The sequence below is a fragment of the Pezoporus wallicus genome, unplaced genomic scaffold (assembly GCF_028554395.1).
Source record: "Pezoporus wallicus isolate ANWC-B61680 ecotype Strahan unplaced genomic scaffold, APGP_CSIRO_Pwel_v1 contig_2545, whole genome shotgun sequence".
NCBI lineage: Eukaryota > Metazoa > Chordata > Aves > Psittaciformes > Psittacidae > Pezoporus > Pezoporus wallicus.
In genome coordinates, this window is record NW_026640157.1 from 223892 (window position 1) to 239664 (window position 15773).

At 47.4% G+C, this 15773-nt stretch overlaps 1 protein-coding gene across 1 annotated transcript in view; it reads right to left on the reverse strand.

The window, feature by feature from the left end:
- Positions 1 to 15773, reverse strand: part of LOC130603761 (ubiquitin-conjugating enzyme E2 R2-like) — a 92290-nt gene that overhangs the window by 14721 nt on the left and 61796 nt on the right. The window contains exon 2 of the mRNA XM_057417773.1: positions 1868 to 1954. Coding sequence (XP_057273756.1) covers positions 1868 to 1954 — 87 coding nt within the window. The remainder of the gene's footprint in view (positions 1 to 1867; positions 1955 to 15773) is intronic.

Sequence of the window (15773 nt, forward strand, 5' to 3'; positions counted from 1 at the left end):
CTCAGCAAACTTTATAGGGATGGTCCATGTACTAAGGAATGATATCTGTCTCTTTGTGTGTGTGTATGTATATATATGAGACAAAAAGCGAAGGTATGTTGAAAAATGTGGGATCTGAGCATGATGAGAATGGTATGGAATAAGGAGTGCATACTGTCCTGGGTTCAGCTGTAACAGCTGTTTTTCTCCTTCTTAGTAGCTGGTGCAGTGCTGTGGTTTTGGCTTTAGTCTGAGAACAATGCTGATAACACACCACTGTTTTAGTTGTTGCCAAGTAATGCTTACCCCGACCAAGGACTTTCTCAGTCTCATGCTCTGCCAGTGAGGCACAAGAAGCCGTGAGGGAACAGAGACAGGACACCTGACCCAAACTAGCCAAAGGGGTATTCCATACCACAGCACATCATGCCCAGTATATAAACTGGGGGGAGTTACCCGAAAGGCCCAGACTGGTGCTCGGGTTGGGCTGTGTATCAGTGGGTGGGTGGTGAGAAATTGTACTATGCATCACTTGTGTTTATTGTTTTTCTTTTCCCCTTTTAGTTTTATATTCTCTCCTCTTGTTATTTCCCTTATCATTATTATTATTGGTGGCAGCAGTAGCAATTTTGTTATACCTTAGTTACTGGACTGTTCTTATCTCAACCCATGGGACTTATATTCTTTTGATTCTCCTCCCCATCTGTCCAGGAGTAGGGGAGAGGGAAGAAGGGGGGAAGTGAGCAAGCAGCTGCATGGTTCTAAGTTACCAACTGTGCTTACACCATGACACAAGCTACTTCTTGCATCAGCTCTAACACAACAGCTCAACACAACCAGGCTCCAGGATAAACCTTAAAGGACACTTGATAAATGCCACTTGATAGATGTCACTTGATAGATGTCACTTGCCCAGCAAGAAACACAAGATAGTACATTCACACTGGATCTAGGGCAACATATGCTATGCTCCAGCAACAGCAGGGTTAGCCTGAGCACTGCCGCATTAACACAGCTAGAGCACCATCAGCAGAGCACCATGCCATGCTGAGATGTACTAGTCATATCCTCATTGCAGCACTTCCCCCAGTGCTTTGGTCCATGATGACTTTACCTTAAATCTTTCCAAGCAGCCTGTGCTCAGTATCACGAAGACAATGCTTTCAAAGTAGGGAATGCTGCTTTCTAAAGAGAATTTATATAAAATTATTCACCCTCTGAACCTGGTATGTAATTGTACCATGATCCAGTGATGGACCCAGTAGCCCAGTGTTACACTTTGAACATGCCTTGAACTAAGGGCCACTTAAAAATGACTAGCAGACATTTAGTCCAAAAGTATCTGTTCACTCTGGCCCCAAGGTGACCAGGCTGTGCATGACTCCTCCTGAAGCTGGACTCCTTTCTGCAGTTGGAGCATCCCAAGTCCAAGCCCCTTTGTCATAGGCTGACTGCTGCAGAAGACCATTTCCCACCATTTCTTGTTTCATTATACAATTTTGTGAGATATACCTAAATTAAAAATGTACTTGAAAGGCGTACAAACAACTTGTTGCCTAAATATCATAGTAGGGCAAGAACCCACACACCACCCCTGATCGAAGAAGTCCCTAAATTTGCCAATGCTCATGGCACAGTGCTTCAGCTGGGGATGTCTTCTGCACTTTCAGGTATGAGAAAGGCTCCATCCCTGACTACAGGAACAACATTTCCCACAATGTTTAGATTTAACTCTGCAACCATGAAGCTGACATTTAAATAAAAACAGCTAACCACTTTAGTTATGACTAGAGACATTAGGTACCTTTAATATTTCTAGAAGTTTAAGGACACAGAAAACCTTCTCATATGCCTGAGGAAAAAAAAATTAGTTTAAAACACACCTTACCTCATAAATGTTGGGGTGCCACATTTTGGTCAGAAATCTGAAGGTAGGTGGTGAATATGGATAGTCAATAGGAAATTTAATGTGAGCCTGGAATAAAGCAAAATATTTTAGTTATGAAAGAGAGATCAACAAGCATCCATTGCAATGGAAATTGTTTTTTTTCCAGGTTATCACTAAGTCCATTAAACAGCTCATGTTATATATCAGTGCCAGTACACAGTACAACTACACATTTTCTTACAAGCAAAACACTAAGTGAACAAGAAAAACATAAACACCAGGCCTTACCTGGGCTGGTAATGATCAGGAAACCACACAAAAGGCATTTACCAAGTTCGAATTCAAGCAGCACTTTCCAACAGCTGTTGTTAAGACAGATACATGGCTTCACAACCATGTACCTACAGTGGATACTGCTGAGACTGAGGCACCTTGGACCCTGGTGACCCAGAAAAAGCAGGGCTCTAACTCAGTGTCCACCCTCCAACATCCAGATCAATAACAGACATGATGCTTTGAAGGTTTTAGCTATCCATGAGCAAGGACCACAAGGAGAACCTGCACCACAGCAGTGCATGGTGGTTACCATAAAAAGAAATTATAACTAATTGCAGTGGATGACTCTCTGTTGAAGGGCACTGAGTCACCAACCTGCTGGCCTGATACGGAGTTACGAGAGTTACGCTGCCTACCAGGGGCTAGGATGATGCTGAGCGGGTTCCCTGGCTTGTCAAGAGCACGGACTACTACCAGCTGTTACTTTTTCATGTGGGTACAAATGACATAGCAAGTCATAAAAGGTGTAGGATCAAGAAAGACTACAGAGCCCTGGTGAGGCAGGTGAAAAACACTGGTGTCCAAGTCATCTTCTCATCTATCCTACCGGTTAGGGAAATGGGGACAGCCAGAAGCAGACACATAGTTCAGATCAATGACTAGCTTCGTTGCTGGTGTCATCAAGAAGGTTTTGGCTTTTATGACAATGGGTCGTGCTTCAGTGACTGTAGACTGTTAGGGAGGGATGGGATCCATCTGTCTAGTAGGGGCAAGAAAATCTTTGGCAGCAGGCTGGCCAATTTGGTGAGATAGCCTTTAAACTGAAGGACTTGGGGTATGGGGTTCATTGCTTCCTACTGGGGGGAGATCTTACTAACCAGTGCAGGGACAGATGTTCCTTGACTGACTCTCAAGATGAGGATCGTGGGGTTAACCGTATTGAGGCTGCTTATGGTTATGGCGAGTCTTACACTCCTTCTAGGGAACCTAGCTGTGAAATTACCTCTCTGAAGTGCCTGTATACAAACATGCATAGCACGGGGAATAAACAGGATGAACTGAAAATCGATGTATGGTCACAGGGCCATGATCTCATCGCAATTACTGAGACATGGTGGGATAGCTCACAGGACTGGAATGTTGTCATGGACGGCTATGCACTTTTTAGAAAGGACAGGTTAGGGAGGTGAGGTGGTGGAGTTGCTCTTTATGTGAGAGAGCAACTGGAATGTATCAAGTTCTACCCAGGGACAGATGAATGAACTGAGAGTCTATGGGTGTGAATTAAGGGACAGGCTAATATGGGGGACATTGTTGTGGGTGTTTACTATAAGCCACCTGATCAGGAGGAAGAACTGGATGAGGCCTTCTATGGGCAGCTGGAAGTAGCCTTGCAGTCACAGGCCCTTGTTCTCCTGGAGGACTTCAATCACCCAGATATTTGTTGGAGGGATAACATGGTCCAGTGCGCACAGTCCAGAAAATCCCTGTGGATCACTGAAGATAGCTTTTTGTTACAAGTGGTGGAGGAGCCAATGAGGAAAGGTGTGTTGCTGGGCCTTGTACTTGCAAACCAGGAAGGACTGGTTGATGACATAAAGGTTGGGGGCAGCCTTGTCTGTAGTGACCATGAGATGGAGGAACTCAAGATCCTGTGTGGGGGAAGCAAAACAGTAAGCGGGACTAGAACCCTAAGCTTCCGGAGAGCTAACTTCAGCCTCTTCAGAGGAATCCCATGGGATAGGGCTCTAGAAGATAAGGCAGTCCAAGAGAGCTGGCCATTTTCTAAGCACCACTTCCTCCAAGCCCAAGACCAGTGTGCCCCATGATGAAGAAATCAAAGGGAGCTCCTATTAAATCTTAAACTCAAGAGGGAAATTTATGGGAGGTGGAAAAAGGGCCAGGCCAAGTGGAAGGACTATAGAACATTGTCAGGGTATGCAGGGATGTGACAAGGAAGGCCAAGGACCAATTGGAATTGAGCTTGGCAAAGGACATCAAGGACAAGAAGGGCTTCTACAAGTATATCAGCAGCAAAAAGGAGATAAGGAAAAATGTGGGGCCACTGCTGATTCAGATGGGTGTCCTGGTAACAGAAGACACAGAGAAGGTGGAACTACTGAATGTCTTCTTTGCATCAGTCTTTACCCCTAAGAATGGCCCTCAGGAGTCCCAGACCTCAGAAGTTAGAGATGAAGGCCAGGGAAAGGAAGACTTCCCCCTGTTCATAGAGAGCTGGGTTAGGGAGAGGCTAGACAGACTTAACACCCATAAATCCATGGGCCCCAATGGGATGCATCCAAGGGTACTGAGGGAGCTGGCAGAGGTTGTTGCTCTGCCACTCTCCATCATCTCTGAAAAACCATGGAGAATGGAAGAGGCGCCCAATGATTGGAAGAAGGCCAATGTGACCCATTGTCGTGGTTTAAACCCAGTCAAGTAACTTGTTCACTCACTCCCAGTGAGTGGTGCCGAGCTGACAACAATCGAGGTCCGTGTCCGTCTCCCCCCCCCCCTGCACCGGGGCTCTCCCCTTCCCTGCTCCCGGAGGAACGGGGAGGAGGATCGAGAGAGTGCAACTCCTACGGGTTGAGACAAGAACAGTCCAGCAACAAATCACCACCGCTACTATCAGCTAAAACAATGATAAGGGAAAATAACAAGGGAAGAGAATACGATACCACCGGCCAAGAAAGCGAGTTCCACCCGGAAGCCCCTGTCCTTCCGGGTAACTCCCAGTTACCCCCCACCCCGGGCATGACGTGCTGTGGTATGGAATACCTCCCCGGCTAGCCCGGGTCAGGCGCCCCGTCTCTGCTTCCTCACAGCTTCCCCTCCTCCCTGGCAGAGCATGAGCCTCACAGAGTCCTTGGTCAGGGTAAACATCACTTAGCAACAACCGAAAACATTGGCTTCACCAACACTGTTCTCAAACTAGAAGTCAAAACACAGCACTGCACCAGTTAACACAAAGGAAAAACATGACTGCTACTGCTGAACCCAGGACATTATCCACCCCTTATTCCATACCATTCACGTCGTGCTCAGATCCCACATTTTCAATACACCATCGCTCTCCCACATATATACATCCATATACATACAGACCAAGAGGAAAAAATCATTTTCTTAGTGCATGGACCAATTCCTATAATGCTGCCGAGTCCATTCGGTCCATGATGTTCAAAGTTTATTCTCTGTTGGGATGATGGCTGGAGGGAAGTCAGGGCCAGTCGCTGGTGACCTGGAGACATCTAGTTGATGGGCTATAAAAGCATTACACAGCAGGCAACAGCATACAATTGAGTTCACTGGCTGTTTTCCCCTAAAATCAAATCCCCTTGAGGTATACATCGGACTTCCCCATCTTCCTGCATTACCCAACAAGTATATCCAGGCCGCTGAGCAAAAGCAATCCCACGAGTGGGTTTGCCTTTACCTGAAGCAGGAATAACCCAGACTGTCTTCCCCAGCAAATTCTTCATATGCACCACGGGAACTTTGTCCCCCTCTACAATATGTAAAAGTTCTGACTGGGCTGGGCCGGCCCTGTTGGCAGATCCTCTGGTGTTGACCAACCAGGTGGCCTTTGGTAAGTGTGTATCCCAATGCTTGAAAGTTCCCCCACCCATTGCTCTCAGTGTAGTTTTTAACAGCCCATTGTACCATTCGATTTTCCCAGAGGCTGGTGCATGGTAGGGGATGTGATATACCCACTCAATGCCATGCTCTTTGGCCCAAATATCTATAAGGTTATTCCGGAAATGAGTCCCATTGTCTGACTCAATTCTATCTGGGGTGCCGTGTCGCCACAAAATCTGTTTCTCAAGGCCCAGGATGGTGTTCCGGGCAGTGGCATGGGGCACAGCGTATGTTTCCAGCCACCCGGTGGTTGCTTCCACCATGGTAAGCACATGGCGCTTGCCTTGGCGGGTTGGTGGCAGTGTGATATAGTCAATCTGCCAGGCCTCCCCATATTTATACTTCAACCATCGTCCTCCATACCAAAGAGGCTTTAACCGCTTGGCTTGTTTAATTGCAGCACATGTTTCACACTCATGAATAACCTGGGCAATAGTGTCCATTGTTAAGTCCACCCCTCGGTCACGGGCCCATCTATATGTTGCATCTCTGCCCTGATGGCCTGAAGTGTCATGGGCCCACCGGGCCAAAAATAATTCACCTTTATGTTGCCAATCTAAGTCCATCTGAGCCACTTCAATCTTAGCCGCTTTATCCACTTGTTGGTTGTTCTGGTGTTCCTCAGTGGCCCGACTCTTGGTTACATGGGCATCTACATGACGTACCTTCACCACCAGGTTCTGCACCCTGGCAGCAATATCTTTCCACAGTGCAGCAGCCCAGATGGGTTTACCTCTGCGTTGCCAGTTGCTCTGCTTCCATTGCTTCAACCACCCCCACAGGGCATTTGCCACCATCCATGAGTCAGTATAGAGATAAAGTACTGGCCACTTTTCTCGTTCAGCAATGTCCAGGGCCAGCTGGATGGCTTTCACCTCGGCAAATTGACTCGATTCACCCTCTCCGTCAGCAGTTTCTGCAACTTGTCGTCCAGGACTCCATACAGCTGCCTTCCATCTCCGATGCTTTCCCACAATACGGCAAGAGCCATCAGTAAACAAGGCATACTGCTTTTCACTTTCTGACAGTTTATTATATGGTGGGGCCTCTTCAGCAAACATCACCTCCTCCTCTGGTGACATTCCGAAATCTTTGCCCTCTGGCCAGTCCATGATGACTTCTAGAATGCCTGGACGACTGGGATTTCCTATTCGAGTTCGTTGTGTAATTAGTGCAGCCCATTTACTCCATGTAGCATCAGTTGCATGATGTGTAGAGGAGACCCTGCCTTTCAACATCCAGCCCAACACGGGCAGCCGGGGTGCCAGGAGGAGCTGTGCTTCAGTGCCAATCACTTCCGAAGCAGCTCGAACCCCTTCATAGGCTGCCAGTATCTCTTTCTCAGTTGGGGTATAGCTGGCCTCAGATCCTTTGTATCCCCGACTCCAAAAGCCGAGGGGTCGACCTCGAGTCTCCCCTGGAGCTTTCTGCCAGAGGCTCCAGGTAGGACCGTTCTCCCCAGCTGCAGTGTACAGTACATTTTTTACATCTGGTCCGGTCCGGACTGGTCCAAGGGCTACTGCGTGAACTATCTCGCGTTTAATTTGCTCAAAGGCTTGTTGCTGCTCAGGGCCCCATTTAAAATCATTCTTCTTCCGGGTCACATGATAGAGAGGGCTTACAATCGAACTGTAATTTGGGATGTGCATTCTCCAGAACCCCACTGCACCCAAGAAAGCTTGTGTTTCTTTCTTATTAGTTGGTGGAGACATTGCTGTTATCTTGTTGATCACATCTGTGGGGATCTGTCTACGTCCATCTTGCCATTTTATTCCCAAAAATTGAATCTCCTGTGCAGGTCCCTTGACCTTACTCCGTTTTATGGCAAAACCGGCTTTCAGCAGGATTTGGATTATTTTCCTCCCTTTCTCAAAGACTTCTTCCGCTGTATCGCCCCACACAATAATGTCATCGATGTATTGCAGGTGTTCTGGAGCTTGCCCCTGTTCCAGTGCAGTCTGGATCAGTCCATGGCAAATGGTAGGGCTGTGTTTCCACCCCTGGGGCAGTCGGTTCCAAGTGAACTGGACACCCCTCCAAGTAAAAGCAAACTGTGGCCTGCACTCTGCTGCCAAAGGAATGGAGAAAAATGCATTGGCAATATCAATCGTGGCATACCACTTGGCTGCCTTTGACTCTAGTTCATACTGAAGTTCTAGCATGTCTGGTACGGCAGCACTCAATGGTGGTGTGACTTCATTCAGGCCACGATAGTCTACTGTTAGTCTCCATTCTCCATTAGACTTTCGCACTGGCCATATGGGGCTATTGAAGGGTGAGCGGGTCCTGCTGATCACCCCCTGACTCTCCAGTCTACGGATCAACTGATGGATGGGAATCAGGGAGTCTCGGTTGGTGCGATATTGCCGCCGGTGCACTGTTGTGGTCGCAATTGGCACTTGTTGTTCTTCAACTTTCAGCAACCCCACAGCAGAGGGATCTTCTGAGAGACCAGGCAAGGTGGACAGCTGCTCAATTTCCTCAGTCTCCAAAGCAGCAATACCAAAAGCCCACCGCTACCCTTTGGGGTCTTTGAAGTACCCTCTCTTGAGGTAGTCTATGCCGAGGATGCATGGAGCCTCTGGACCAGTCACAATAGGGTGCTTTTGCCACTCCCTCCCAGTCAGGCTGATTTCAGCCTCCAGCACAGTCAACTCTTGGGATCCTCCTGTTACTCCAGAAATATAGATGGGTTCCACCCCTTGACAGCTTGATGGCATCAGGGTACACTGTGCACCGGTATCTACTAGAGCCTTATACTTCTGTGGGACTGATGTGCCAGGCCATCTGATCCACACAGTCCAGTAAATCCGATTGTCCCCTACCTCCCCCTGGCTGGAGGCAGGGCCCCTCTAATGGTCGTCACAGCATTGGACACTTAAGTCGTGTTGAAAGGGATTATTCTTCGTTATCACAGGAGCTGGAGTAAAATCAGCTCTTCCACTCCATCTGGGAAACTGCTCACCAGAGACTGAAGCCGTAGCTCTCATGGGACGATCAGTCTTGGCCCTTGCTCCCCTCTTCAGTTCACTCACCCGTTCCTCCAAAGCTGAAGTAGGTTTTCCATCCCACTTTGTCATGTCTTCTCCGTGATCCAGCAGGTAAAACCATAGGGTACCCCGTGGCGTATACCTTCTGTATCTCCTCTCTTGAACAATAGGACGCCTTTTGTTAATAGCTGAGACGTGTGTTGGTACACGTGAGGAGCTGGATAAATCAGATACATCGTCCCTCAATTTTTCGAGGTCCTGGGACAGTTTTTTCACAGCTGAGATGATGGAAGGGGTGAGATTGTCTTCGAACTCTCGGAGTTTATGAACCATTTCATCCACTGTTAGTGGTACTATGTCATTCCAGGTCACTGTTGCCAATGAATGGGCATATGATGACGGTGCATTCCGTGTAAGTTTTCGCCACATGGGTCGTGTACATTCAACTTCATCTGGATCTATAGGTGTATCCCCGTTATTCGGCTTGATGTGATAGATCATCTCTACGATGGCTGATTCCCTCAGAGACTGGATGCCTTTGTCTATAGTAGTCCACTAGGCCGAACGACTCGTAACATCGTCCTTGTATGGAAACCTTTCTTTCACAGCTGCCAAGAGCCTCCTCCAAAGGCTGAGGGACTTTTTCTCTCTTGCAATTGCTTTGTCAATTCCCCCTTCTCTAGCAAGTGATCCCAGCTGCTTGGCTTCTGTACCTTCTAGTTCGTGACCATCAGCCCCATTGTCCCAGCATCGGAGTAACCAGGTGATGATGTGCTCCCCTGGTTGACGGGTAAAATCTTTTCGAATATTCCGCAGCTCGGTTGAGGTCCGAGGTCGAGAAGTTACCTCTTCTTCTTCTTCTTCGTCATGTGATGATGACTCCTGATCAGATTCTGGACCGGGTGGTGAATTCATTGGTTCTTCATCTCGCTTCACCCTTTTTGCCTCCTTTTTGCTTGTTCTCTTGCGTACAGGGGCAACTGATATTGGTACGAATTGGTCCTCTGGTTTGGCTGCAGTGATTATCACTGTGGTTTGAGTAGCGACTGTACTTGTTGCTGGGGGTGGTGTAGCTACTGTGCTTGGAGCTGGGGTAACCGCGCTGTCTGTTGTAGTTGAAGTTTGAGCAGCTGCTGTACTTGCCACTGGGGTAGCTGCGCAGTTCATTGCAGCCAAAGTTTGAGTAGCGACTGTCACTTTGCCCTCAAATCCGCCGACATTCTTTTCCTTTTGAAGGTGCTGGATAGTGTTGAACAAGGCCCTGTAAGCATAGGCCAAGCCCCAGCACGTTGCCGTGATTTGTCCATCTCTGGTATGGCCAGAATGACCACACACCTCATTTAAGTGTTTTACTAATTCTTCTAGATTTTGCAGTTGTTCGGTAGTGAAATTCCAAAGTACTGGAGGGGCCCACTGACCTAGATACTTGCCCATACTATCCCACACACCCTGCCACTCATGGCTGTCCAGCCTCTGGGAAAATCTCTCGGTCCTCCTACATCGTCGTTTGACCCCAGACAAGACCCAAACCTGAATCTGCTTAACTCTTGAAATCAGTAGTGGGCAAAACACACTCTGTATGCGTGTTAGCATGGTGATTCCCATCACCATCAGCAAACAAGTCTCAACAGCATTAAAAGGCCATTCAAAAAATTCAAAACTCTCAAATGTAAATGGTCTGGGGGGACGACTAGGAGGGTAAAAGGATGTCTCCTTCACAGGTTGAGCACCGGAGGAGGAGAAAAAGATGTGTAATTGCTAAGCACCTCCATCATATACCTCCCAAAGTATAAAGGTGGTGACCACACTGGGAACATAAGCCAGATCAGTTTCATGATCAATGATTCTATTGTATTACAAGTCATTACCATAAAGTACAATGGGATAAAAACCTTAGCCCAAGCCCCACACTTTAAAAACACTAATACAGCAAATACCGGATGGACGTAAGATATGATATACTGAAACTGTGAGATCAAGAGGAAAAACCTTGAGAGCCAATAAATCAGCATTGTGACGAGTGACTATCAATCCAGTCAGATCTGTTCTTATCTCAACCCCTCATGCCCCACATTGGGCGCCAAAAAGAACTGTATTGGTTTAAACCCAGTCAGGTAACTTGTTCACTCACTCCCAGTGAGTGTTGCCGAGCTGACAACAATCGAGGTCCGTGTCCGTCTCCCCCCCCCCCCTGCACCGGGGCTCTCCCCTTCCCCGCTCCCGGAGGAACGGGGAGGAGGATCGAGAGAGTGCAACTCCTACGGGTTGAGACAAGAACAGTCCAGCAACAAATCACCACCGCTACTATCAGCTAAAACAATGATAAGGGAAAATAACAAGGGAAGAGAATACGATACCACCGGCCAAGAAAGCGAGTTCCACCCGGGCCCCTGTCCTTCCGGGTAACTCCCAGTTACCCCCCACCCCGGGCATGACGTGCTGTGGTATGGAATACCTCCCCGGCTAGCCCGGGTCAGGCGCCCCGTCTCTGCTTCCTCACAGCTTCCCCTCCTCCCTGGCAGAGCATGAGCCTCACAGAGTCCTTGGTCAGGGTAAACATCACTTAGCAACAACCGAAAACATCGGCTTCACCAACACTGTTCTCAAACTAGAAGTCAAAACACAGCACTGCACCAGTTAACACAAAGGAAAAACATGACTTCTACTGATGAACCCAGGACACCCATCTACAGAAATGGCAAGGAGGAGGACCCAGGAAACTACTGGCCAGTCAGCTTCATCTCCATCCCTGGAAAGGTGATGGAACAGGTCATTCTGGAGGTCATCACCAAGCATGGAGAAGAAGGTCATCAGGAGTAGTCATCATGGATTCACCAAGGGTAAATCTTGCTTGACCAATCTAATAGCCTTTTATGATGACATGGCAACATGGGGCAATGAGCGAAAAGCAGTGGATGTTATCTACCTTGACTTCAGCAAGGCTTTTGACACTGTCTCCAATAACATCCTTGTAGGTAAGCTTAGGAAATGCAGGTTAGATAAATGGACAGTGAGGTGGATTGAGAACTGGATAAATGGCAGAGTTCAGTGGGTTATCAGCAGAGTAGAGTCTAGTTGGAGTCATGTAGTCAGTGGTGTTCCCCAGGGATCAATACTGGGTCCAGTCTTACTTAACTTGTTTATCAATGACCTGGATGAAGGGCTGGAGCGTACCCTCAGCAAGTTTGCTGATGATACAAAGCTGGGGGAAATGGCTGATACACCTGAAGGCTGCGCTGCCATTCAGTGGGACCTAGATAGGCTGGAAAATTGGGCAGAGAGAAACCTCATGAGGTTCAACAAGGGCAAGTGTAGTGTACTGCACCTGGGGAGGAAGAACCCCAAATGCCAGTACAGGTTGGGGGCTGACCTACTAGAGAATAGTCCAGCTGAGAAGGACCTGGGAGTACTGGTGGATGACAAGCTGACTATGAGCCAGCAGTGTGCCCTTGTGGCCGAGAGAGCGAATAGTATCCTGGGGTGCATCAGGAGGAGTGTGGCCAGCAGACTGAGGGAGGCGACCCTCTCCCTCTACTCAACACTGGTGAGGCCACATCTGGTGCACTCTGTCCAGTTTTGGGCTCCTCAGACTAAGACAGACAAGAAGCTACTGAAGACAGTCCAGTGGAGGGCCAGAAGGATCACAACTTCCTTGGGCAGTCCATTCCAGTGCCTCACCACCCTCACAGTAAAGAACTTCTTCCTTATATCCAATCTAAACTTCCCCTGTTTAAGTTTGAACCCGTTACCCCTTGTCCTATCACTTCAGTCCCTACTGAAGTGTCCCTCCCCAGCATCCCTATAGCCCCCCTTCAGATACTGGAAGGCTGCTATGAGGTCTCCACACAGCCTTCTCTTCTCCAGGCTGAACAGCCCCAACTTTCTCAGCCTGTTGCTGACATGGACAGCGGGACTGACTGCGCCCTCAGCAAGTTTGCTGATGAAACCAAGCTGTGTGGTTCAGTTGATACGCTGGAGGGAAGGAATGCCATCCAGAGGGACCTTGACACACTTGTGAGGTGGGCTGATGCCAACCTCATGAAGTTTAACCAAGTGCAAGGTCCTACACCTGGATCAGAGCAATCCCAGGCACAGCTACAGGTTGGGCAGAGAAGAGATTCAGAGCAGCCCTGAAGAGACAGACGAGTTTGTTGGTTGACAAGAAAAAGAACATGAGACAGCAGTGTGCGCTCGCAGCCCAGAAATCCAACCATATCCTGGGCTGCATCAAAAGGAGCATGACCAGCAGATCGAATGAGGTGGTCCTGTCCCTCTACTCTGCTCTTGTGAGACCTCACTTGGAGTACTGTGTACAGTTCTGGTGGCCTCAACATAAAAAGGACATGGAACTGTTGGAACAAGTCCAGAGGAGGGCCACGAGAATGATCAGGAGACTGGAGCACCTCCTGTATGAAGATAGGCTGAGAAAGTTGGGGCTGTGCAGCCTGGAGAAGAGAAGGCTGAGTGGAGACCTCATAGCAGCCTTCCAGTATCTGAAATGGGCCTATAGGGATGCTGGAGAGGGACTCTTCATTAAGGACTGTAGTGACAGGACAAGGGGTAACGGGTTGAAATTTAAACAGGGGAGGTTCAAATTGGATATAAGGAAGAAATTCTTTACTTTTAGGGTGGTGAGGCACTGGAATGGATTGCCCAGGGAGGTTGTGAATGCTCCATCCCTGGCGGTGTTCAAGGGCAGGTTGGTCAAAACCTTGGGTGGCATGGTTTAGTGTGAGGTGTCCCTGCCCATGGCAGGGGGGTTGAACCTAGATGATCTTAAGGTCCTTTCCAACTCTAGCTCTTCTATGATTCTAATCTAGCTCATGGTTTAAGGTCAATTACACAAATGGCAGCGCTCTAAGAGCAGCATACGAATGCTGCTTGTCACCACACCACTGCAGGAGAGAGTAGCTGCTGCAGCAAAGAAATGCTTGGTTCTACAACATGCCACCCTGCATTGGGAGCAGAGCAGGGATTTATTATCCAGGGCAGAGCAGATTCACTTGAGCTCAAGCACTTGCATCATGTAGTTGCAAACTCCTCTGGACCACTGGGGTTTTCCCAAGAAAGCCCATTCCTGTGCTTACGTGCAGTTTCATGAGATCTAAGACCTAAAACAGCCCAAGGACTGAGATTAAAAAAGACAAGAGAAAATTCAGGGCTGAGTTAGCTACAAGATTTCTTGGCAGAACCTGTATGTCTTCTACAGAGGTTTACTTTCTAGGTGACCAAAAAAGATGCAGCAACAGCCACCATTACAGGTCAGTATTTTCACCAAAAGCCCAATTCTAAACATGTTGAGACAAAAAGACCAAATTAGGCAATAAATTTATTTTCTGTGAGTTACTGCTTTACTGCACCTACAGTTTCACTAATGTAAGGGAAATCAGCTATCTGAGCTTATTTCTAGTAAGTTCAGCCAGGCACTGCTAGGTACTAGAGAGTGTCAGAGTTTTAGGGCAGCTTGTTAACTCAGTTGCTGCCAAACTAATTTAGGAGGACTAAAGATGCAACTCAGTCCCCCACCTACAAGTACCCAACCGTTACTGCATTCATCATGTGTCTGACTCTTCTGGCTGAGCTTAAACTGAACAGAAATTATCTTACTTCAGTGTCCGAATTTTAGCCGCCTGCTGACCATAGCTCTTTGATACCACTTAATATGCTCGGTAGTCAGGAGGGTAGAGACAACAGTCATCGACCCATTACGTCCTTCCCCAATTTATAACTAGTTATGCTTATAGTCCCCAGAAAAAGAATAACCCCCCTGATGTTATATTTAGTAAACCAGCTTGGCAGAAGATTCAGCCCTTTACTGGTGTTTATGGCTACTGCACAAGAACTTCAACCTCTAAGTTACACCATGACACATATTTTAAGAACATTGCTACCAACACAGTCACTTTGTTTCCTATTTTACTGCCTTGCTCCCTGGCATCCTCATTAGTACCTGCACTTGGGTTTTATTTTTCTTCTATTTGGATAGGGCAAAGTCATAGTGAAATCTATGTATGCTAAAGAAATAAAGTCTTACTAGATACCATGTTATTTGACTGAAAATACAAACCTAACATTTCTACCAACTGCTGAATTAAGTCCCAATTCAGTTACTACAGTGACTTTTTTTCTGGAGATCTTGCCATGTGCTTTAAATTTACATATTAATATAATCCCCCTCTCAGTGGAGAGCACTAATGCAGACAGGACTCCCTCCTAGCTTCAGAAATTCCATATTTATTCCAGCCTAGCTGTATGTGACACTTCTATAGTCTGACACTGATTTCTTCTACTCTTCTCAAGCTGACAAAAACTAGATCCCTGATTTTTAGGCAGCAAAGGTAGGAATGTGAATCCATCCTATCTGCCCACTGCAGAGGGGCAATGGGGTGGGGTGGAACAACACATGGACAACAACAGATGCACACTGGAAAGCCACCAGCAGCTTTTACAGTGGCTAACAGAAACTGCAGCTGCTCAGTGCTTCTGGAAGTGCCAGTTAAAAATATTTTTTATTTTAAAACACCACAAACTTAAAGCAAGCCCTATGAAAACACAGCACCAGTGAAACTGAGCATTCTTTGAAAACTGTATTTAAGTTCAAATATGAAAGAAGCATTTGAGTTTTTAAAGTATTTTGTGCTTTTTTGTAATTATCTGCTACAGCCAGCTCACAGACAAGCTCCTACTGATTCCATGTGCAGGTCTCCTACAGATCACCCACCCTGCCCAAATTAGAGTTATGTTACTTGCAGACAGCACAAAGTCTCCTCTTTTTCCTTTGTAACAGGCATAACCAGGCTCCTTGCTGTGGACATCATCACTTCCCACAGCTGCATGCCTAATGAATGGCTCCTGCCAGTGTGCTGCTAACTACACTGTACATTTAACACATTCAAAAACACAGCACTGCACCAGCTACTAAGAAGGAGAAAAATAACTTAAAACTGAACCCAGAACACTCATACATTCACATTCCTGTTGCCTGAGCCATCTCTCAA